We start from the raw sequence: 23,062 nt of genomic DNA, 5'->3' as shown, positions 1-23,062 counted from the left end.
CAGTCTCTGGCTCAGCAGACGTGACGTGAACAGTCTCTGGCTCGGCAGACGTGACGTGAACAGTCTCTGGATCGGTAGACGTGAACAGTCTCTGGCTCGGCAGACGTGAACAGTCTCTGGCTCGGCAGAATTGTTGTGAACAGTCTCTGGCTCGGCAGACGTGACGTGAACAGTCTCTGTTTCGGCAGACGTGACGTGAACAGTCTCTGGCTCGGCAGACGTGACGTGAACAGTCTCTGGCTCGGCAGACGTGACGTGAACAATCTCTGGCTCGGCAGACGTGAACAGTCTCTGGCTCGGCAGGCGTGAACAGTCTCTGGCTCGGCAGACGTGAACAGTCTCTGGCTCAGCAGACGTGACGTGAACAGTCTCTGGCTCAGCAGACGTGACGTGAACAGTCTCTGGCTCGGTAGACGTGACGTGAACAGTCTCTGGCTCGGCAGACGTGACGTGAACAGTCTCTGGCTCGGCATACGTGACGTGAACAGTCTCTGGCTCGGCAGACGTGACGTGAACAGTCTCTGGCTCGGCAGACGTGACGTGAACAGTCTCTGGCTCGGCAGACGTGACGTGAACAGTCTCTGGCTCGGCAGACGTGACGTGAACAGTCTCTGGCTCGGCAGACGTGACGTGAACAGTCTCTGGCTCGGCAGACGTGACGTGAACAGTCTCTGGCTCGGCAGACGTGACGTGAACAGTCTCGGGCTCAGCAGACGTGACGTGAACAGTCTCGGGCTCGGCAGACGTGACGTGAACAGTCTCTGGCTCGGCAGACGTGACGTGAACAGTCTCTGGCTCGGCAGACGTGACGTGAACAGTCTCTGGCTCGGCAGACGTGACGTGAACAGTCTCTGGCTCGGCAGACGTGACGTGAACAGTCTCTGGCTCGGCAGACGTGACGTGAACAGTCTCTGGCTCGGCAGACGTGACGTGAACAGTCTCTGGCTCGGCAGACGTGACGTGAACAGTCTCGGGCTCAGCAGACGTGACGTGAACAGTCTCGGGCTCGGCAGACGTGAACAGTCTCTGGCTCGGCAGACGTGAACAGTCTCTGGCTCGGCAGACGTGAACAGTCTCTGGCTCGGCAGACGTGAACAGTCTCTGGCTCGGCAGACGTGAACAGTCTCTGGCTCGGCAGACGTGACGTGAACAGTCTCGGGCTCGGCAGACATGAACAGTCTCTGGCTCAGCAGACGTGACGTGAACAGTCTCTGGATCGGTAGACGTGAACAGTCTCTGGCTCGGCAGACGTGAACAGTCTCTGGCTCGGCAGAATTGTTGTGAACAGTCTCTGGCTCGGCAGACGTGACGTGAACAGTCTCTGTTTCGGCAGACGTGACGTGAACAGTCTCTGGCTCGGCAGACGTGACGTGAACAATCTCTGGCTCGGCAGACGTGAACAGTCTCTGGCTCGGCAGGCGTGAACAGTCTCTGGCTCGGCAGACGTGAACAGTCTCTGGCTCAGCAGACGTGACGTGAACAGTCTCTGGCTCAGCAGACGTGACGTGAACAGTCTCTGGCTCGGCAGACGTGACGTGAACAGTCTCTGGATCGGTAGACGTGAACAGTCTCTGGCTCGGCAGACGTGAACAGTCTCTGGCTCGGCAGAATTGTTGTGAACAGTCTCTGGCTCGGCAGAATTGTTGTGAACAGTCTCTGGCTCGGCAGACGTGACGTGAACAGTCTCTGTTTCGGCAGACGTGACGTGAACAGTCTCTGGTTCGGCAGACGTGACGTGAACAATCTCTGGCTCGGCAGACGTGAACAGTCTCTGGCTCGGCAGGCGTGAACAGTCTCTGGCTCGGCAGACGTGAACAGTCTCTGGCTCAGCAGACGTGACGTGAACAGTCTCTGGCTCAGCAGACGTGACGTGAACAGTCTCTGGCTCGGCAGACGTGACGTGAACAGTCTCTGGCTCGGCAGACGTGACGTGAACAGTCTCTGGCTCGGCATACGTGACGTGAACAGTCTCTGGCTCGGCAGACGTGACGTGAACAGTCTCTGGCTCGGCAGACGTGACGTGAACAGTCTCTGGCTCGGCAGACGTGAACAGTTTCTGGCTCGGCAGACGTGAACAGTCTCTGGCTCGGCAGACGTGAACAGTTTCTGGCTCGGCAGACGTGAACAGTCTCTGGCTCGGCAGACGTGAACAGTCTCTGGCTCGGCAGACGTGAACAGTCTCTGGCTCGGCAGACGTGAACAGTCTCTGGCTCGGCAAACGTGAACAGTCTCTGGCTCAGCAGACGTGACGTGAAGAAGCTCAGGCTCGGGAGACAAGACGTGGAGAAGGTCTGGTGTGGCGGCCATGTTGCAGCAGGGCAAAGTCTAAATACTGTGCCAGGGTCCAGCTGGGACCTCCCCCTGGCATCAGTTGGCCAATGTCATCGTCCAGCCCACTCCAAAAACATTCTATCAACATAATCTCATTCTGGATCACTTGTCCAGAATAGATATTTAAGTGTTTAACATATTGGCAAGGTTTTGCTAGGGAGTTTGCTTATAATTCTGAATGTCAAACTTCATTTGACATTTCAGTTGTATACTGTTTTGTTCCAAAGAAACATTAATGTGATATTCTTTGGAAGAACATTTTATGATCTGAGACTATAAGACAGACTGGTGCAAGCTAAACCAAAACGCAGTACCCTAAAACACATGTTTTTATCACTTACAGATTTGCATTTAGGTTTATGTTTGAAGTTCAGTGATCCAAAGCATATGGAAAAATTATGGAATGGCTTGGAAAAATAATTTTGCTATGGCCTCAAACATTTGTTTGCTGTGTTTCATGGATGTACAATTATTTTTAGTGACAATCCAGTTTACAGCCCATCATTCTTTCTGCAATCCAACTGTAAAGTCAACAGTAACATTTTATAAATTCCTTACTTATCAATACAACTTTAGATTGGGCAACCAGGGTTTAAGAATCAGTAATAAGTAAAAAACTAATTCAGTTAAAGGTGCTGTATGGAGTTTTCAGCGGCATCTAGCGGTGATGTTTCAGATTGTAGTCACGGCACTGGATTTCGCTGCAAATCCGACCCAGAGCATCACATAGAAATAGGAATACTTGCTTTCAGAGGTAATAGCAAAACCCGCCAAGTGGATCATTTTATTGTGAGATTACAACCCCTTCATACACAGGTAATAAAAAATGGATTCATTTTAGTAGAAAAACTCCATACAGCACCTTTAAAACAAGGAATGATATCTTCAGCTGAAGTTAGGACAGTACCAAAATGGTTTAAATATCGCTCTCTACTATTAGAGCTTGCTTGAGAAATTAATTCAAATAGACAAATTTGTCAATATCCAGCACTAGAAAAAGTAGTGTCAATAATTAAGACTTCTTTTTTAATTATTTAGGGGCATATTTTACTTGTTTTAAAGGCTGGCCTATATTTTAAAAACATTGTTGATTCTGATCTACTCTTCTACTAGGAAGACATCTTATGGTCATCTGGTCTTCCAGTGGTCATGTCAGAATCAACTGAAAACAGAGGTGTCGTTTTCCACATTGACACAGGTTCCCAAGGCATTCTGCTGGATGCAGCCAGCAAAGCTAAAGAAAGAGATGCTAGACTAAGTGTTGCTAGAATATAATTGGGAGGTTTACTCACTTAAATTGCATTCCTGAGCCATGCACTCTAAAAAGAAATCCAGGGGATCTATTACTACAACTTAAATACATTCATGGTTGCAAGTTAAAAATTCAGACTTATTTAAACTTTTTAAGTTAGGTTTTAATGTCTCTTGACATAATAATGTTGATCATCAACTTAGTATTTGCTGTAATTGTAACAAAATTTTTGGTTACAATTTAATGTGACAGTAATGCTAATTAACTACATGTACTTACTATAGAGTTATGTTAGTGTTTGGTTTAGGGTTAGTTACCATTATGCTTAATGTACAGTTATTACTATACTCGTGCAAATACATCTTAAAATAAAATATTTCCCAGTGGGTTTGTAGTTCCCTGCATCCTTTGCATAGACTGAGAGTATAAGGAGAGTAAATGTTGAAATCAGGTGTTTTTGTATACGTTTTAATGTGTTTAATGCTGTTATGTTTGACTTTTTGAAGAGTTTCTGTTGTTGAGGTTTTTGTGGTCAGTGTTTATCATTGTGCTGAAGAGTGATGTGGGTGGCTAGGTTGTGGTTGGCTATTTCAATGAATACATTACTGTTGGATGATATTCATTCATTCATTATCAAAATATTTTTTGAGTGTGGCAGACTACATTTAATGGATGTGAATGTGCTATTAGGGGCTGCACCAACGATCAATTTCAATCTACCATTCTACCACTTGTAGACATGTTGGGTTTGAGTTGACTAGTTGTGGAAAAACCACTACAAAGCTAATCAAGGCTGACAGGAGCTAAAGCAAGACAATGCAGCCACTTCATCTGTCAATGAAGATATGCATGCTTCTTACCTGCATAATCCACTCAAACACTCCATTACTGCAGCACTGAGCCATTTATATAGTCATCTTCTTTACTGGATGACAAGTTAACTAATAAGAATGATTAGCTCACATTTAGGCCACATTTACACATAGCCGGGTATTTAGAGAAACGAATATTTCTCCCCCTCCGTTTTCAATAATAACATCGTGCACACAACCCGCATAAATACGCCGTCGAGCGCCTTTATAACTATGCCAAACCTATGAGCGGCAGTGTAGGGAGAAGGATAAAAGCCATGCAAGCCAATCAGAATCCTCAGAATCGACAAGAGAGAACCTAAAACCCCGTTTCTCCCAGTTGACACGACAACATATAACCGGCGTTTTCAGAAATCTCCACTTTGGCCGGAGTTTTTAGAAATGATCGTTTTCTGGGATAAAAACGGCGTTTTCGTGTAAATGACAGGCCAAAACGCAGAGAAATATCTGCGTTTTCCCATCGTGTAAACGGGGCCTTAATCAAACAAGTCCATATGCTACTGATACATAGGATCATTCCATGTCAAATCAACCAAATATTTTTTCTGAAGAAAGACAAAGATAAATGAAAATGGGTAAAGTTCAACAATTTGATCATGAAGTTGCATTGGGATCAACATTTCTATGTGATTGAACCATATAGGCCCTGTGCACAGCTGCACTACTTCCTGAACTTAAGCTGGCTCCTTGTTTCCTGTCTGCCAGGATTGGCCAAACTGATTAATCCAGGTGTGTCTGACCAACAACAATAATCAGACACACCTGGATTAATCAGTTTGGCCAATCCTGGCAGACAGGAAACAAAGGAGCCAGCTTAAGTTCAGGAAGTAGTGCAGCTGTGCACAGGGCCCATAGGGTCTTTAAAATTAAGGAAAAGGAAAAGTTGATTAATATAAAAGGATATTAAGATATCTTTAATACTTCTAAAGAGTTACATGCACGCAAACTTTGGAAAAATAATATTTATGGCACTCTTTACATTTAACTTACATTTCTAGTGTCAACCTACATACAGAAATTTTACAAAACACACATATCGACAAAAAAAAAAAAAACGGATAAACAACATAAGAATAGATGATAATATTATTTGTTGTTCAAATATTCCTCTTTAAAAGAAGAAAATATCAACTGTATGCAAAGTGTCCCATATTGGTTTAAGGAACCAATTTACTCATGGAGCCGCATTAAGATATTCATATCTCTGGAATTGAACCATATACAAAATGCCTTTAAAATGAATATACCAAACGAAATGTTTGTTAAGAAGTAGAATCTAAAAGAATATTAAGATATCTTTAATAATTTTAATTTTCAGGCATGCAAACATGGGGCAAAAAACATAAGAAGTGCTTTTCCCCATTTTTGGATTTTACTGTTGGCATATAATGCAAAAAAGATTGCTTAAATCAACAGATTTAACTACCAGACCAACCAATCTCTGTGTAAAAAATAAAATAACGATGCCATCTTTCTAGTCATGTTTACCCCCCTGTAATTTAGCTCCAAATCTCAGGTAAAATGTGTCATTTTGACCCCTCTCTACAGAATTTTATGCATCCATATATTTAATATTTTGGCTTTCTTCTTCATTTAAGTATTTCTTTCACCAGACAAATCTCAAAATATATTTTTTTTGCCGGGGTTGAGTTGACACGGAATGACTCATAACCATTAATGTGTATTCAGTGTATGTTCCTACTAAAGAGAAAAGGGAATTAATGCAGGTATGCAGGATGTTTTGATATATTGAGTAGTAAGGATAGAGACTGTGAGTCTTGAAGAGAAGAGGTCTTCATTGTTTTTAGATGCAAGCTAGAATGTTTTAATTTAATAGTTCTCATTTTGTTAGAAATGACGTGCGTTATTTCCTCTGATATAATATTTACCTTGACTTCTATGACATTACTCCGTTTGAGTATATGATCCTGGCCACCATAATAGCCAACTGTATTGTTTTATCCCTGGAGCAACATCTTCCTGGTGAGGACAAGACACCTATGTCCAAAAGGCTGGTAAGCATTAAAAACATAAATATACCCATATTCTAGAGAAACATAACCGAACCTTCAAAACGTTTGCTACTACTTATACTACTTATTATTTCAATTATTTGACTCCCAGGGTCCAAAATAAACCTCATTCTTTTACTCAGAAGCTACTGTCAACCAATTCCTAATGAAAATACCAATTTAACTATGCAACAATACAAATCTTCAATTACACCACCACAGCACATACACTTTCTAGTTTTTCAACCTTCATTAACACTATCAAACCCGGCCAATTTCCTAGGCACAAATTAAGCAAATCTCAAACCATGCATTATACAGTAACTACTGAACACTGTACTTATAGTTTCCCTGGGCCGGATTAGGAGAGTATGTCTCTATAAAAGAAACTTGCCTACAATACTAACTCTGAAAATTAAATCTGATCATTTGTTTTCTTTAATACATTTTATCTGTTTCTTTATCATTGGGTCCATTAGGAGAAGACAGAGCCTTATTTCATTGGGATCTTCTGTTTTGAGGCTGGTATCAAGCTGGTGGCACTTGGTTTTGTTTTTCACAAGGGTTCCTATCTCAGAAATGGCTGGAATGTAATGGACTTCATTGTTGTGCTAAGTGGGTAAGTGATTTTTTTTTTTTTCAATACTTCACAGTTATGAATAGTTTGAGATAACAGGTTAGAGCTATACAGATATAGAAAGTATGGCTTCCATTTAAAAAAATCTGTGATAGGACTGTAAAGAGGTAGTAGGTATCTGTCCTAAGATTTCTGCCATGTGTAATATCGGATAGGTGTGCGCAATCATCCGAAATAAAAATAGGCACTCTCAGGTACAAAAGCAGGATGACTACAGTTACAGCTGATCTTAACATCATCAATTCTGACTGAGGGACCTATTCATATACCTTCAGGCTTATTCTCAGAATCGAACTGAATCAAACTTTAGTTCTGAGTTCATGATGCAAGACACACATCCGAAGTAGCACAGCACCAAATGAGCAAATAAGCATGTCCAGGTTGGTTATTAAACCAAAGAACCATTTTGAAATGAACGACTAAAAGACTAGGAAGGTGAGATGTTATCACAATGACATTTATTAATAAATAGACCAGAAAATGAAAAACAAAGATATTGGATGGTAAAGTTCTTTGGCGCAGGCCCCGTCAGTAGATCACATTCGGAGGGTAGCGGACTCTGCATATCCTCTCTGAAGACGAAGGTAGGGCGCAGCCGACCCACGGGGAGGTATGGACAGGGATCCTGGTGGTGGTGGGGAGGATGGAGGTGAATGTTTGCGTCATCATCTGCGAACTCAAACATGTGTAAGTAACAATCTTTTATACGCCAAGTATTAGATAGTGATTGGATAGACCAGAAAGTAATGAGTGACTAACATTGAGTCTTCCTGACAGAACTTTACGCAAGAGCTTTAATTTCTGTCAAAGTTGTTTATCCTGGGAAAACTTTGACAGTTAGAACTGGTTATGTTTGAGTCGGATATGACCAAAAAGCTGACTTTCAACTCTGCCTGCAGGTTTGATTCAATCATTCCAAACGGTTCTTTGGTTCAGTAACCCATCTGGGCATGCTTATTTGCTGATTTGGTGTTGCACGCTACTTCAGATGTGTATGTTGTGTCATCAATCCGGAACTAAAGTCCGATTCAGTTAGATTCTGAACCGGCTCGGCCGTTTAAAAGCTTTATCACTACTCCATATTCCAAAATGCAGCTATTTGTAATTTACTATTAGTTACTAAATGTTACATGTTTGTCTATTTTTTAAACATTTTCTCAACAGTCCAAGCATACCCATATGTATATAGAGGGGTGCATAAAAAGATTCCTCTAAAAAAAATAACTGTTAATAATAAATCAGGTCCATAGAAGGTTCCAAGTGATCAAGGGGTTAAGGCATTCAAATTTAAACCCATTGCACAGGCTCTGTCAATAGTGGGCACTCGTGCAACGTAAGCAATGTCCATGAATTGGAAGGAAGTTAGAGAAAAAAGGACCACATTCCTAAATTAGAACACAGTCACTACCGGATTATCTGCCCTACAGGCTAAATACATTTCTTAGCTGCTGGGCTGAGTTTATGAGTGGGTTGTGAACAGCAGGCCACCTCCTCAATGAACTGTTTCTGTTCACCTCTGTTCCATCTTGCCTTTGCAGTTGTGCATTGCATCCACTACATTAGAGTACAAAAGACATTACACAAGTTAGTAGATGCAAGGATGCCAAAAGTCTTAATAGCATAGACTGAATGTTTGTCTAAAGAGGATATGGTGAAATCAACTACTCGCATACATTACATGCATTAAATAATAAGGATGGAAACAGATTGTGTGACAAAAACTGTACAATCCAAACAAACAATGATTACTGATTATGATTGTGAAGACCAAATGTATATGCATACAAATATACAAACAGAATACATCTAATTTGTTTAACAACTGATAATATAAGCACGACAAATAAGCAAAATTCATTAATTCAACATAATATGTGCTAGATAATAACCTGTCTAATTTAGGCCAAATTAAAGATACGTTGATTAGGAATCTGCATATGAGGTGCATGTTGAGTTTAGAGGGATAGTTCACTTTGAAATTAAATTTTGGTATGTTTTAGCTTACCTGAGGTGCATCCAAGATGCAGGTGTCTTTGTCTCCGCAGTAGTTTCAATGTTGATATTTTTAGGTCAAACCGTTCTTGTCTGTCAGTCATATAATGCAGGTATATAGGTTCTGTCTCCAAAAGCATGCAGAGATGTCTCTAATAGCATGCAGAGAAAAGTCCAAATAAAAAATTCCCCATCGTAAGTGCACATTGATGGCCTAAGACACGAAACAAGCGGTTTGTGTGATAAAACGAACAGTATTTATATCGTTTTCATCTATTTTACACAACCACGTCCATCTGATCGGTTTACGTCGCTTGCACAGACATAAAGCGCCGGAATGCTGCGGAAGTGGAGCTTACGTAAATTTATTTTTTTTACATCGGTGTAAACATCCCAGATAAGCGCAAACTAGTACCATTTCTATTAGCCGTCCTACCTACAATCTCTGTTCTGTGCATAGGTTCTGGCGTAAACAATGAGTGACGTACACGCGCGAGAGATCACTTCCGATAAACAGATCACTTAGACGTCATTGTGTAAAAGAGATAAAAACTATATAAATACTGTACGTTTTATCACACAAACCGCTTGTTTCGTTTGGACTTTTCTCTGCATGCTATTGGAGACAGTGCCTATATACCTGCATTATATGACTGACAGACAAGAACGGTTTTACCTAAAAATATCAAAATTGAAACTACTGCGGAGACAAAGACACCTACATCTTGGATGCACTTCAGGTAAGCTAAAACATACCAAAATTTAATTTCAAAGTGAACTATCCCTTTAACTTGTCACACAAACTTTTATACATGTGTCCTCAGTTTGATGAAAACTGTTTTGGCTACCTCTCATTTTAGTGTTTTGAAAATTAACATAAAAGTGAATACAGTTTTAAGGGAAAGGGAAGCGAATGTGCATTCTAAAAATCAAACTAATTTGAATAATAAGGTATCTAGAATATATAATATATATTGGCTCATCCTTTTTCTTAAACAATAGTTAAAAGGGCTGAAATGTGATTTTATAAAACAGTTTTGTTTTAAGGATGTTACAATAGACATTGGTTCCAAAACCACATTGCTACTTAAACAGCATCGAGTTCTATTCCAATACAAGTATTTCTTGAAATAACTGATAATTTCTAGGTGTTTTTTTTTTTTTTTTTGTGAAGAATTTAAAGAGTATTAATAAGTGGATCTCCCCCTCCCCTTATAACAACCTGTTTCATCACATAGGGTTTAATACACTTTTCACTCAGTATGCATCTGTCAGATTGGGGGTGAAGGGATGAGGCGAGGACTCAATACTATATATAGGCTTGGGAATTGTAAGAAATATTTTGATTTCCAATTCCGGTTCTGCCAAACAATTCGGGTTTCGGTTCCCATTCAATTAAACTTATTAAAACAACTAATAAAAAATAGAAGTAAGGGGACAATGCACAATACGTTTTGTGTTTATTTCTTATACTTGTCAAATGAGACTGGTAATGTCAACTAATTCAGCAAATTTTGCAAAAATAATTACTTTTTCTGAAGGAAAATAAACATTTCTGCATTCTCTAGGATAATTTGGGACCTCTCCTATAGCTTATTGTATCTCCAGCAGTGGAGAATACTCTCTCAGAAGGGGTAGAATGTGCTTGAACACACATGGAAGATCCAGACAGGTGAAATATAATATTTTTTAAATCGGTTTGAATGATTGATTCATAAAGACTTCACTTGTTTCATTACTGGATGAATCAGCGCTCTAGCAGTTAATAAACAGAACTGTATGTGTCTTGCGGAAGAACATTGTTGCCGGAGCTACTTCTCTCTGTTTATGTCTATGACGTGGGTGAGTCAGGCACTGGGCTACTCCACAGCGGTGCCAACCTGACCGGTGTAAAGTAGTCCAAACGCTTATTACAGGCTTACCGTAGTGATTCAGCATAAGACAAAAACACGGTTTGAAAAAAGGCCTTCATGATGTACTCGCTCATTATATAAATTTAGTAAATTCTGAACATACAAAAGGTTACAGACTGCAGCTTTAACAGTCATCTTTATGAATGTTTTGAAGCATCAGATGTAATCGTTACACTTGTTTTGAAGGCAGCGACTTTCAAAAGGTGATTTACTCTGTTTTGGTTGCTACCGTAGACATCAGTGTTTATACTCGAACTATAAACTTTTATCTCAGTACTTCTGTGATCATTTGAATATTTGTAACACAGAAATATCGATACTGTGTAGTTAAAAAGACAGTGAAAGTAAAGCGATTTCATTGACAACTGTACTCTCAACGACAGCGCAAACAGATTTGAATGTTCCGGTGTGAAGTTTTCGTCATTTAGGAATAAGATCGCATGGGTGTTTGAATTGAGTTCGTGATCATTTAAAGATTATTCGTGCAGCTCTATTGTAGTGCGAGGGCCAGTGCATTCATTACTATTTTAATATTCATGAGGTGAGACGTTGCTATTAAAGGATAAGCTCCCAGCACTTCGCCCACACATCGCACCAGAACCATTTTTGCACAGTTCCAGTATTTTTCAAAAACACTAATGGTTCTGGATAAGCCATATCAGCAGCCATATCACCCTGTAGCCCAAGACCGGTTGCCCACTGAAGCTAAGCAGGGCTGAGCCTGTTTAGTACCTGGATGGGAGACCTCCTGGGAAATCCAGGTTGCTACTGGAAGAGGTGTTAGTGAGGCCAGCAGGGGGCGCTCACCCTGTGGTCTGTGTGGGTCCTAACACCCCAGTATAGTGACGGGGACACTATACTGCCAAAGAGCGCCGTCCTTCGGATGAGACGGTAAACCGAGGTCCTGACTCTCTGTGGTCATTAACCGATACACCAACATGACCACACAGGACAGACACACACCAACATGACAATACAAGATGGCGAGAGGGGTCAATTTACAGAGAAAAGGAGTGGAGGGACAGATGGGAGCCCAGGATGTCTTAGAAAGGTCTGGAGACCAGGCAGATGACCAGCGAGCAACCGGAGGGTTGCACCAGGGTGGCTCCGACGGTTCTGGAGAACCGGCTGAGGGCCAGTGCAGAGCCAGGGGGATGGACCAGGGGGGCTCTGGTGGGTCTGGAGACCTGGCTGAGGGCCAGTGCAGAGCCAGGGGGATGGACCAGGGGGGCTCTGGTGGGTCTGGAGTCCTGGCTGAGGGCCAGAGCAGAGCCAAGGGGATGGACCAGGGGGGCCATGGGGGGCCTGGAGACCCGACTGAGGAACAGAGCAGAGCCATGTGAATTGACCAGGGGGCTCTGGTGGGTCTGGAGTCCTGGCTGAGGGCCAGAGCAGAGCCAAGGGGATGGACCAGGGGGGCCATGGGGGGCCTGGAGACCCGACTGAGGAACAGAGCAGAGCCATGTGAATTGACCAGGGGGCTCTGGTGGGTCTGGAGTCCTGGCTCAGGGCTAGAGCAGAGCCAGGGGATGGACCAAGGGGGCTCTGGAGGGTCTGGAGACCCAGCTGAGGGCCAAAGCAGAGCCAGGGGGGCTCTGGTGGGTCTGGAGACCCGGCTGAGGGCCAGAGCAGAGCCAGGGGGATGGACCAGGGGGGCTCTGTTGGGTTCCAGTCCTGGCTTAGAGGGCCAGGATGGTGCAGGGAGCTTGGGTGGAGCCGGAGGTGCAGGGGGATTCGGCACCTCTGGCAAGACCTCTGTGGCCATGACAGGGAGAGTGGCCAACTCAGTGGAGACAGGAGTGAGGGGAGCCAGCAGGGAAGTGTGTGCAGCCCAGTCCCACACAACTGCGGAGGCATAAAGGGAGAGGACGGCCTACTCAATCGGGCAGGGCTGGCTAGGATGGCCTCCGTGGCTCTGACAGGAAAAGGGGGTTCTCTGGGACGGCCTCCATGGCATATGACTCTGTTACATTCAGGACAACCAGACTTGGGCCCAACATACCGGGGAGCTCTGGGACCACCGGACTAGGTGAGATGGAGGAAGCCTTGTTCCTCTTCCTCTGAGGCGATGCGGGAGCGACACACCTTGAGTCACGGGCACCTCTAGAGAAACTGTGAATAAAATATTTGTTCCTTTTCATTTCTCTAAAAAAGATCTAACCAGTTTGAATTGCAACGCACTATTGTTGCACCAACTTCTTGCAACAAAGAAAACTTTTTTTTGAAATAGACAGTCTATTTCACTCTATTAAGAGCCCTCTAAAAACTATCACTGAAGAAACATCCACTATATAATAAAAATGATTAACATTTTAGCCAAATACATAACTACATTTGAATGGCTGTCAATGGTGTAGTTACAGTCTCTGCTAGCCAGCCAAACCTGTCAAGGTAATGTGGGTGTCTACAACAAGAAATGATTTTGCACAATAGATTTTATCCATTTAATAGATGGAATTATGAGAAATCATGCCAGGTCTTTTTTTCACATTTTATAGATGTTCTTAAAAGGTGGGAAACAAGGTCTGACATTGATTTTAACACACATCATATCAATGAAAGGTGTAATTTCTTTCTAGTTGCATAGACATATTGCAGTGCATCGACTGGGCCTAATTCATAAATCATGAGCAGAACATATTTCTGTGTAAATTGTTCTTAAATCCAGTCTTACTAATTATTAAGTTAAATACAAAATGTTTTTACATAGAAATTTGTTTTTGCTCGTTTTATGAATGAGGCCAATCTTGGTTTTGATATCTGTATATCATAGCAACTGTTCTTAGTTTTGCCTGGAAAGATCCACATAACTGTATATTTGTATACACCCTTATTATAAGTTCAGATTTATTATAATAATAATAATTTTAATAATAATTTTATTTAATTATTAATGTAATTTCTCTTTAAATGCCATTTTTTCCTCTTAATTCTGATCTTGAAATGATGGTTAAAATATGAAATCAAACAGATTATCCCTGCTACATATCTGACACACTTTTGGCTCCAACATACCTGACCTCTTTAAAAACAGTGAAAGTAAGTCAGACTTAAAAGAAAACTACATGTGTCATTTCACTCATCTGGGAACTGAAACAAGGCCAGTAGGCCATTGCTTGTGGCTTTCATTTCATCTGAAATTAATGATTAGCTGCAAGTGAATCTGCTGGGACAGAGCCAATTTTAAATATTTTTTTCTTCACAGGTCTGCTGGGAACATATGGAGAAACTTTGCATTTGACATGATAAAACAAATATGAGTATCATAATGTTGAAATGACAGTTCACTGCTGTACCTTTCCTACAGCAGCTCACATGTGTCCCCCGCTATTTTCCATATGCGTTTTGTTTATAGCAATGGGTTATTCTCTACTGTAAAGCGACATGGCTGGCTGATGGTATTTGAGCAGCGTGCACAGATGTGAATAAGCGATTATCAAATTTGTTGTTGATTATTTTCATTATCGATAACAATCCGCAAGAACCAATGAGGTCCATTCTTGTTTTTTTACGCAGCACGTTTGAGCTTCAGCAAGAACCAATGAGATTAATTATTGTGTTACGCAGTTCGTTTGAGCTTCAGCAAGAACCAATGAGGTTCATTCTCGTGTTACGCAGCTCGTTTGAGCTTCAGCAAGATCCAATGAGGTTTATTTTCCTGTTACGCAGCATGTTTGAGCTTCCGCAAGAACCAATGAGGTTCATTCTCGTGTTACGCAGGACGTTTGAGCTTCAGCAAGAACCAATGAGGTCCATTCTCGTGTTACGTTACGCAGCACGTTTGAGCTTCCGCAAGAACCAATGAGATTTATTTTTCTGTTACGCAGCACGTTTGAGCTTCCACAAGGACCAATGAGGTTCATTCTCGTGTTACGCATCACGTTTGAGCTTCAGCATGAACCAATGAGAATCATTCTTGTGTGTTATGCAGCTCGTTTGAGCTTCAGCAAGAACCAATGAAAATAATTATTGTGTTACACAGTTCGTTTGAGCTTCAGCAAGAACCAATGCGGTTCATTCTCGTGTTAAGCAGCACGTCTGAGCTTCAGCAAGAACCAATGAGGTTCATTCTCGTGTTAAGCAGCACGTTTGAGCTTCAGCAAGAACCAATGAGAATAATTATTGTGTTACGCAGTTTGTTTGAGCTTCAGCAAGATCCAATGAGGTTAAAGGAGAACTCCAGCGCAAAATGAACCTTTGGTCTAATTACACATTGTTACCTAGTCAACCGTTATCTGAGATTTGTTTTCATGATTATCGAATGTAAATAGTTTTATCTCTAAAAACAGTTTAGCCTATAACGCTAGTATAACGCTAGTATATGGGGCGTAGAGTAATGACAAATAAAAATCGCTTGTTAATACCACTAACAAGGCTCAAAATAGCCCCACACTAACACGGCAGCATAATGAGGGTCCCTACCTTCAAACCGAAGCATTGAGAACTTTGACAGTGTCCAGACAGTTTAATAAGAAGATATTTTATACATACAGTCAACTTCACGTATACAAGCAGAAGCCATCTTAGAAAAACAGACTCGATCAGTCGATCAACGAAACGCCGATCTAAATGCGCTGGACCATATGAGATTCTACACAGTTCAGCGCATTTAGATCGGCGTTTCGTTGATCGACTGATCGAGTCTGTTTTTCTAAGATGGCTTCTGCTTGTATACGTGAAGTTGACTGTATGTATAAAATATCTTCTTATTAAACTGTCTGGACACTGTCAAAGTTCTCAATGCTTCGGTTTGAAGGTAGGGACCCTCATTATGCTGCCGTGTTAGTGTGGGGCTATTTTGAGCCTTGTTAGTGGTATTAACAAGCGATTTTTATTTGTCATTACTCTACGCCCCATATACTAGCGTTATACTAGCGTTATAGGCTAAACTGTTTTTAGAGATAAAACTATTTACATTCGATAATCATGAAAACAAATCTCAGATAACGGTTGACTAGGTAACAATGTGTAATTAGACCAAAGGTTCATTTTGCGCTGGAGTTCTCCTTTAATTTTCCTGTTACGCAGCACGTTTGAGCTTCCGCAAGAACCAATGATGTTAATTTTCCTGTTATGCAGCACGTTTGAGCTTCAGCAAGAACCAATGAGATTCATTCTTGTGTTTTACGCACCTCGTTTGAACATCCTCAAGAACCAATGAGGTTAATTCTCGTGTTATGCAGCATGTTTGAGCTTCAGCAAGAACCAATGAGGTTATTTCTTGTGTTACGCACCTCGTTTGAGCTTCAGAAAGAACCAATGAGGTTATTTCTTGTGTTACACACCTCGTTTGAGCTTCTGCAAGAACCAATGAGGTTATTTCTCGTTACACACCTCGTTTGAGCTTCTGCAAGAACCAATGAGGTTATTTCTCGTGTTACGCACCTCGTTTGAGCTTCAGAAAGAACCAATGAGGTTATTTCTTGTGTTACGCACCTCGTTTGAGCTTCTGCAAGAACCAATGAGGTTAATTTTCCTGTTACACACCTCTTTTGAGCTTCTGCAAGAACCAATGAGGTTCATTCTCGTGTTACGCACCTCGTTTGAGCTTCAGCAAGATCCAGTGAGGTTCATTCTCGTGTTGCGCAGCACGTTTGAGCTTCTGCAAAAACCAATGAGGTTCATTCTTGTGTGTTATGCAGTTCATTTGAGCTTCTGCAAAAACCAGTGAGGTTTGTTCTCATCAAGCAGGTTTCTGTTTATGATCGCTGCACTGTTAACCCTTGCTGTAAAAAAAAGCCAATTTCTGACAATATAATAAAATTTTCCATTTAAACAGTAATATACCGTAGCCTAAAAATAGCCTACAGGAATATACTGTGAATTAACAGCGCTCAAAATCGACACTCAAGAGACTGTTTTCCCAAACACACCCTATACCCTCATTTACTATTCCCTACATTAGTTCACTAGTATAGTCCACTTGACAGAGTGAATGAAAAGAAGTGAGTGAATTGAGACTCTGATGAACTCCTGATAAGCAGAATCACTGAATGACAGAGAAACAAGAACAGAAAAAAGAGAAACACAAGAACTCATTATAAAACTATTATTTCTTTCATACATGTACAAAAGTTCTTGTTGAGAATTAACAGATATTTAGTTGTTAATTTGTTATTGAATATAATAAAGTTTGTAGTCACCATGATGGAGATCACTATTTGCTTTAGTTGGGCTCTTGACTTTTTACTATAAGTTTCTCTATGGCTGCTGTAACAGTGAGTTTATAAAACACACTTGTTATGGGAAGAATAAGTCAAGAGAAAGTTGATCAGGTGTTTTTGGCTGTTGTGATGATGCCATGTTCATCCTGGACAGGTCAGATTCACTGTTCTCTTCCTGTGAATTTATGGGTATTTAATATTTATTAGGTGTTCAAGCACGAAGTGTTGAAAACCTATTGTAATTGTACTGATTTTTATTAGGTGTTCAAGCACGAAGTGCTGAAAACCTATTGTAATTGTACCGATTTTTATTATTATTAGGTGTTCAAGCACGAAGTGCTGAAAACCTATTGTAATTGTACTGATTTTTATTATTAGGTGTTCAAGCACGAAGTGCTGAAAACCTATTGTAATTGTACTGATTTTTATTATTATTATTATTATTATTATTTTTCTTCTGCCGTAAAACGCATCGTGCAGCCCAAACCGTAAGTGCTGGAGCTTTGAAACTTTGCCATATGGTAGTACAAAAATCGAGGAGAGGTTATCAAATTATGACCCCGATTGGCCCATAGGTGGCGCTATAGCGATCAATTGCGCGAAACTGGTCATAACTCCTAGACCGTATGTCGTAGACTCAAGTGTCTTATATCATTGGAAAGCTGACCACCTGACGTAAAAAACGTATATCTCCGATTTAATTTCCGCCATGATAGATTTTCCGCCATTTTGAATTTTGTCAAAAACCTACTTTTGCAAACTAGTCCCTGGTTTTTTGTCCGATCGGAACCAAACCAGTGCAGAAATGTTCTCTGGAGTCTGATAATCAATAATTATTGAAAAAAAGTTCAATTATCGATTAACGGTCGCTAGGGGGCGTAAAATTAACGTTGTAGGCGGAGCCTATATTACTAAAATGCCTATAACTCAAGTAGTAAATGAGATAACTTCACCAAACTTGGTACACATGTGTAAGACGTCAATCTGAGGTCACGATAAAAAAACCGCGTCGATTGGCCACATGGTGGCGCTATAACACATAAAAAACGTATAAACACCTGACCGTTTGTCCGATTGACTTGAAATTTGGTATGCAGTGTCTTGGCCCAAGGGGCCATCTATGTCTAGAAGGATATTGGCGTATCTAAAAAAAAAATGGCCGCCATTGGCCAATGAAGTTTAAGCACCTATTAGACAAGGTTAACGGAGGCCAATCGGAACGAAATTCGTCGGGCATGTTCAACTCGTGGCCAAAGAGGTCTGTAAGAGTTTTGAAAGAAATCGGCCACTAGTTGGCGCTAACGAGTTTTACGGCTCTGTAATCACGTGGTGTTTCAAATATCGTCAGAATATGCATATCATTTGATAGATCTCCTCATGCTGAACAACTTTGCCTCTAGAACTAATGCTGTCAATCGAATTGTTCATTAATTAAACGCAATTAGGTTAAAAACCTACTTTTGCAAACTAGTCCCTGGTTTTTCGCCCGATCGGAACCAGACCAGTCTAGAACAATTCTCTGGACTCTCTAGATCAATTATTATTAAAAAAAGTTGAACTTTTCCATTTGGATGGCTATAACAGGGTCATTTAAGAAAAGGGGCGTGTCAAAATACACTCAAAAGCCTATAAAAACTAAATAAAAACTCAAAACTTCACAAAAATTGGTGAGCATATGTGCAATAACATCATTAACAAGCATGCAAAATTTCATGGAGATCGGACCATAGGTGGCGCTATAACTGTTAAAAAGCTTTTAAACCATATATGTCCTATGGTAAAATGCCTGTATTGGCTGTAAATGGTGTTTTTCCATCTATGATGTCAGTGGTTAAATATTTGCTCAATAAATCTTAATGTCTTTTAACGTTAATGTGCTTAAAGGCCCTAAAGGCGTTAAAAGCTTGAACACCGACAAATGCTGCTTGCAGCTTTAATTAGGTGTTCAAGCACGAAGTGCTGAAAACCTATTGTAATTGTACTGATTTTTATTATTATTATTATTCTCCTGTAAAACGCATCGTGCAGCCCAAACCGTAAGAGCTAGAGACTTGAAACTTTGCCACAAGGTAGTACAAAAATCGAGGAGAGGTTATCAAATTATGAGCCCGATTGACCCATAGGTGGCGCTATAGCAACCAATTGCGCGAAACTGATCATAACTCATAGACCGTATGTCGCAGAATCAAGTGTCTTATATCATTGGAAAGCTGGTCACCTGGAGAACAAAACGTATATCTCCGATTTCATTTCCGTCATGATAGATTTTCCGCCATTTAGAATTTTGTCAAAAACCTACTTTTGCAAACTAGTCCCTGTTTTTTTGCCCGATCGGAACCAAACCAGAGCAGAAATGTTCTCTAGAGTCTGTCGATCAATAATAATTGAAAAAAAGTTGAATTTTTAAATCGCAGTCGCTAGGGGGCGCCAAATGAACGTTGTGGGAGGAGCCTATTTTACTAAAATGCCTATAACTCGAGACGTAAATGAGATAGCTTCATTAAACTTGGTACACATGTGTAAGAGGTCAATTTGAGGTCACGATAAAAAAACCGCGTCGACTGGCCACATGGTGGCGCTATAAAACAGAAAAAACATTTTAACAACTGACCGTTTGTCCGATTGACTTGAAATTTGGTATGCAGTGTCTTGGCCCAAGGGGCCATCTATGTCTAGAAGGATATTGGCGTATCTAAAAAAAAAATGGCCGCCAATGGCCAATGAAGTTTAAGCACCTATTAGACAAGGTTAACGGAGGCCAATCGGAACGAAACTCGTTGGGCATGTTCAACTCGTGGCCAAAGAGGTCTGTAAGAGTTTTGAAAGAAATCGGCCACTAGTTGGCGCTAACGAGTTTTATGGCTCTGTAATCACGTGGTGTTGCACAAATCCCCACAATTTGCATATCATTTGATAGATCTCCTCATGCTGAACAACTTTGCCTCTAGAACTAATGCTGTCAATCGATTCGTTAATGAAATATTTGTAATTACGTTAAAAACCTACTTTTGCGAACTAGTCCCTGGTTTTTCGCCCGATCGGAACTAGACCAATCTAGAACAATTCTCTGGACTCTCTAGATCAATAATTATTAAAAAAAAGTTGAACTTTTGCATTTTGCGCATGGTAAAATAGGCTAATTTAGAAAAGGGGCGTGTCAAAATACACTAAAAAGCCTATAAATCCTAAATAAAAACTCAGAACTTCACAAAAATTGGTGAGCATATGTGCAATAACATCATTAACAAGCATGCAAAATTTTATGGAGATCGGACCATAGGTGGCGCTATAACTGTTAAAACGCTTAAAAATCATATATGTCCTATGGTAAATTGCCTGTATTGGCTGTAAATGGTGTTTTTCCATCTATGATGTCAGTGGTTAAATGCTTGCTAAATAAATCATAATATATTTTAACGTTAATGTGCTTAAAGGCCTTAAAGGCCTTAAAAGCTTGAACACCGACAAATGCTGCTTGCAGCTTTAATTATTATTATTATTATTATTATTCTGCCGTAAAACGCATCGTGCAGCCCAAACCATAAGTGCTGGAGCCTTGAAACTTTGCCAGATGGTAGTACAAAAATCGAGGAGAGGTTATCAAATTATGACACCGATTGGCCCATAGGTGGCGCTATAGCGATCAATTGCGCGAAACTGGTCATAACTCCTAGACCGTATGTCGTAGACTCAAGTGTCTTATATCATTGGAAAGCTGACCACCTGACGTAAAAAACGTATATCTCCGATTTAATTTCCGCCATGATAGATTTTCCGCCATTTTGAATTTTGTCAAAAACCTACTTTTGCGAACTAGTCCCTGGTTTTTCGCCCGATCGGAACCAAACCAATGCAGAAATGTTCTCTGGAGTCTGATAATCAATAATTATTGAAAAAAAGTTCAATTATCGATTAACGGTCGCTAGGGGGCGTAAAATTAACGTTGTAGGAGGAGCCTATATTACTAAAACGCCTATAACTCAAGTAGTAAATGAGATAACTTCACCAAACTTGGTACAAATGTGTAGGAGGTCAATTTGAGGTCACGATAAAAAAAACGCGTCGATTGGCCACATGGTGGCGCTATAACACAGAAAAAACGTATAAACACCTGACCGTTTGTCCGATTGACTTAAAATTTGGTATGCAGTGTCTTGGCCCAAGGGGCCATCTATGTCTAGAAGGATATTGGCGTATCTAAAAAAAAAATGGCCGCCATTGGCCAATGAAGTTTAAGCACCCATTAGACAAGGTTAACGGAGGCCAATCGTAACGAAACTCGATGGCCATGTTCAACTCATGGCCCTAAAGGTCTGTAAGAGTTTTGAAAGAAATCGGCCACTAGTTGGCGCTAACGAGTTTTACGGCTCTGTAATCACGTGGTGTTACAAATATCGTCAGAATATGCATATCATTTGATAGATATCCTCATGCTGAACAACTTTGCCTCTAGAACTAATGCTGTCAATCGAATTGTTCATTAATTATACGCAATTACGTTAAAAACGTACTTTTGCGAACTAGTCCCTGGTTTTTCGCCCGATCGGAACCAGACCAGTCTAGAACAATTCTCTGGACTCTCTAGATCAATAATTATTAAAAAAAGTTGAACTTTTGCATTTGGATGGCTATAAGAGGGTAATTTAAGAAAAGGGGCGTGTCAAAATACACTCAAAAGCCTATAAATCCTAAATAAAAACTCAAAACTTCACAAAAATTGTTGAGCATATGTGCAATAACATCATTAACAAGCATGCAAAATTTTATGGAGATCGGACCATAGGTGGCGCTATAACTGTTAAAAAGCTTTTAAACCATATATTTCCTATGGTAAATTGTCTGTATTGGCTGTAAATGGTGTTTTTCCATCTATGATGTCAGTGGTTAAATGCTTGCTAAATAAATCTTAATGTCTTTTAACGTTAATGTGCTTAAAGGCCTTAAAGGCCTTAAAAGCTTGAACACCGACAAATGCTGCTTGCAGCTTTAATTAGGTGTTCAAGCACGAAGTGTTGAAAACCTATTGTAATTGTGCTGATTATTATTCTGCCGTAAAACGCATCGTGCAGCCCAAACCGTAAGTGCTGGAGCTTTGAAACTTTGCCATATGGTAGTACAAAAATCGAGGAGAGGTTATCAAAATATGAGCCCAATTGGCCCATAGGTGGCGCTATAGCAACCCAAAATACTAAATTGGTCATAACTCCTAGGTATTTTGGGCTAGACTCACATTTTCCACATCCCTGTAATCATTGGCTCAAGACGAACAAAATGTATATCTCCAAATTCGACTTGGACCCCACAAAAAAAAGTTACGGCCAATTTTGTCCAAAACCTACTTGTGCGAACTAGTCCCTGGTTTTTGGCCTGATCTGAACCAAACCAGTCTAGGACAGTTCTCTGGACTCTGCTGATTAATAATTATCGAAAAAAGTGTCATTTTTGCATTTGGGTGGCTATAAGTGGGTCATTTAAGAAAAGGGGCGTGTCAAAATATACTCAAAAGCCTATAAATCCAAAACAAAAACTCAAAACTGCACAAAAATTGATCGGCATATGTGTCATAACATGGTGAGGAAGCATGCCGAGTTTCATGGAGATCGGACCATAGGTGGCGCTATAACTGGCAAAAAGGTACCGTCATTATTAGGTGTTCAAGCACGAAGTGTTGAAAACCTATTGTAATTGTGCTGATTATTATTCTGCCGTAAAACGCATCGTGCAGCCCAAACCGTAAGTGCTGGAGCTTTGAAACTTTGCCATATGGTAGTACAAAAATCGAGGAGAGGTTATCAAAATATGAGCCCAATTGGCCCATAGGTGGCGCTATAGCAACCCAAAATACTAAATTGGTCATAACTCCTAGGTATTTTGGGCTAGACTCACATT

General features: G+C 40.8%; 2 protein-coding genes across 2 annotated transcripts in view; one reads left to right on the top strand and one right to left on the bottom strand.

Annotated features, from left to right (window-relative positions):
- LOC306998452 (uncharacterized protein) overlaps positions 1-23,062 on the bottom strand; it is a 460,366-nt gene that overhangs the window by 315,963 nt on the left and 121,341 nt on the right. The gene's annotated exons all lie outside the window — the stretch shown is intronic.
- The window catches only part of cacna1eb (calcium channel, voltage-dependent, R type, alpha 1E subunit b), a 138,182-nt gene that overhangs the window by 6,119 nt on the left and 109,001 nt on the right, over positions 1-23,062 (top strand). The window contains exons 2-3 of the mRNA XM_079614372.1: positions 6,365-6,470; positions 6,947-7,086. Coding sequence (XP_079470498.1) covers positions 6,365-6,470; positions 6,947-7,086 — 246 coding nt within the window. The remainder of the gene's footprint in view (positions 1-6,364; positions 6,471-6,946; positions 7,087-23,062) is intronic.

Source organism: Phoxinus phoxinus (genome assembly GCF_949152265.1).
Source record: "Phoxinus phoxinus genome assembly, chromosome: 5".
Classification (NCBI taxonomy): Eukaryota; Metazoa; Chordata; class Actinopteri; order Cypriniformes; family Leuciscidae; genus Phoxinus; species Phoxinus phoxinus.
This window is presented reverse-complemented; position numbering and strand designations above follow the sequence as displayed.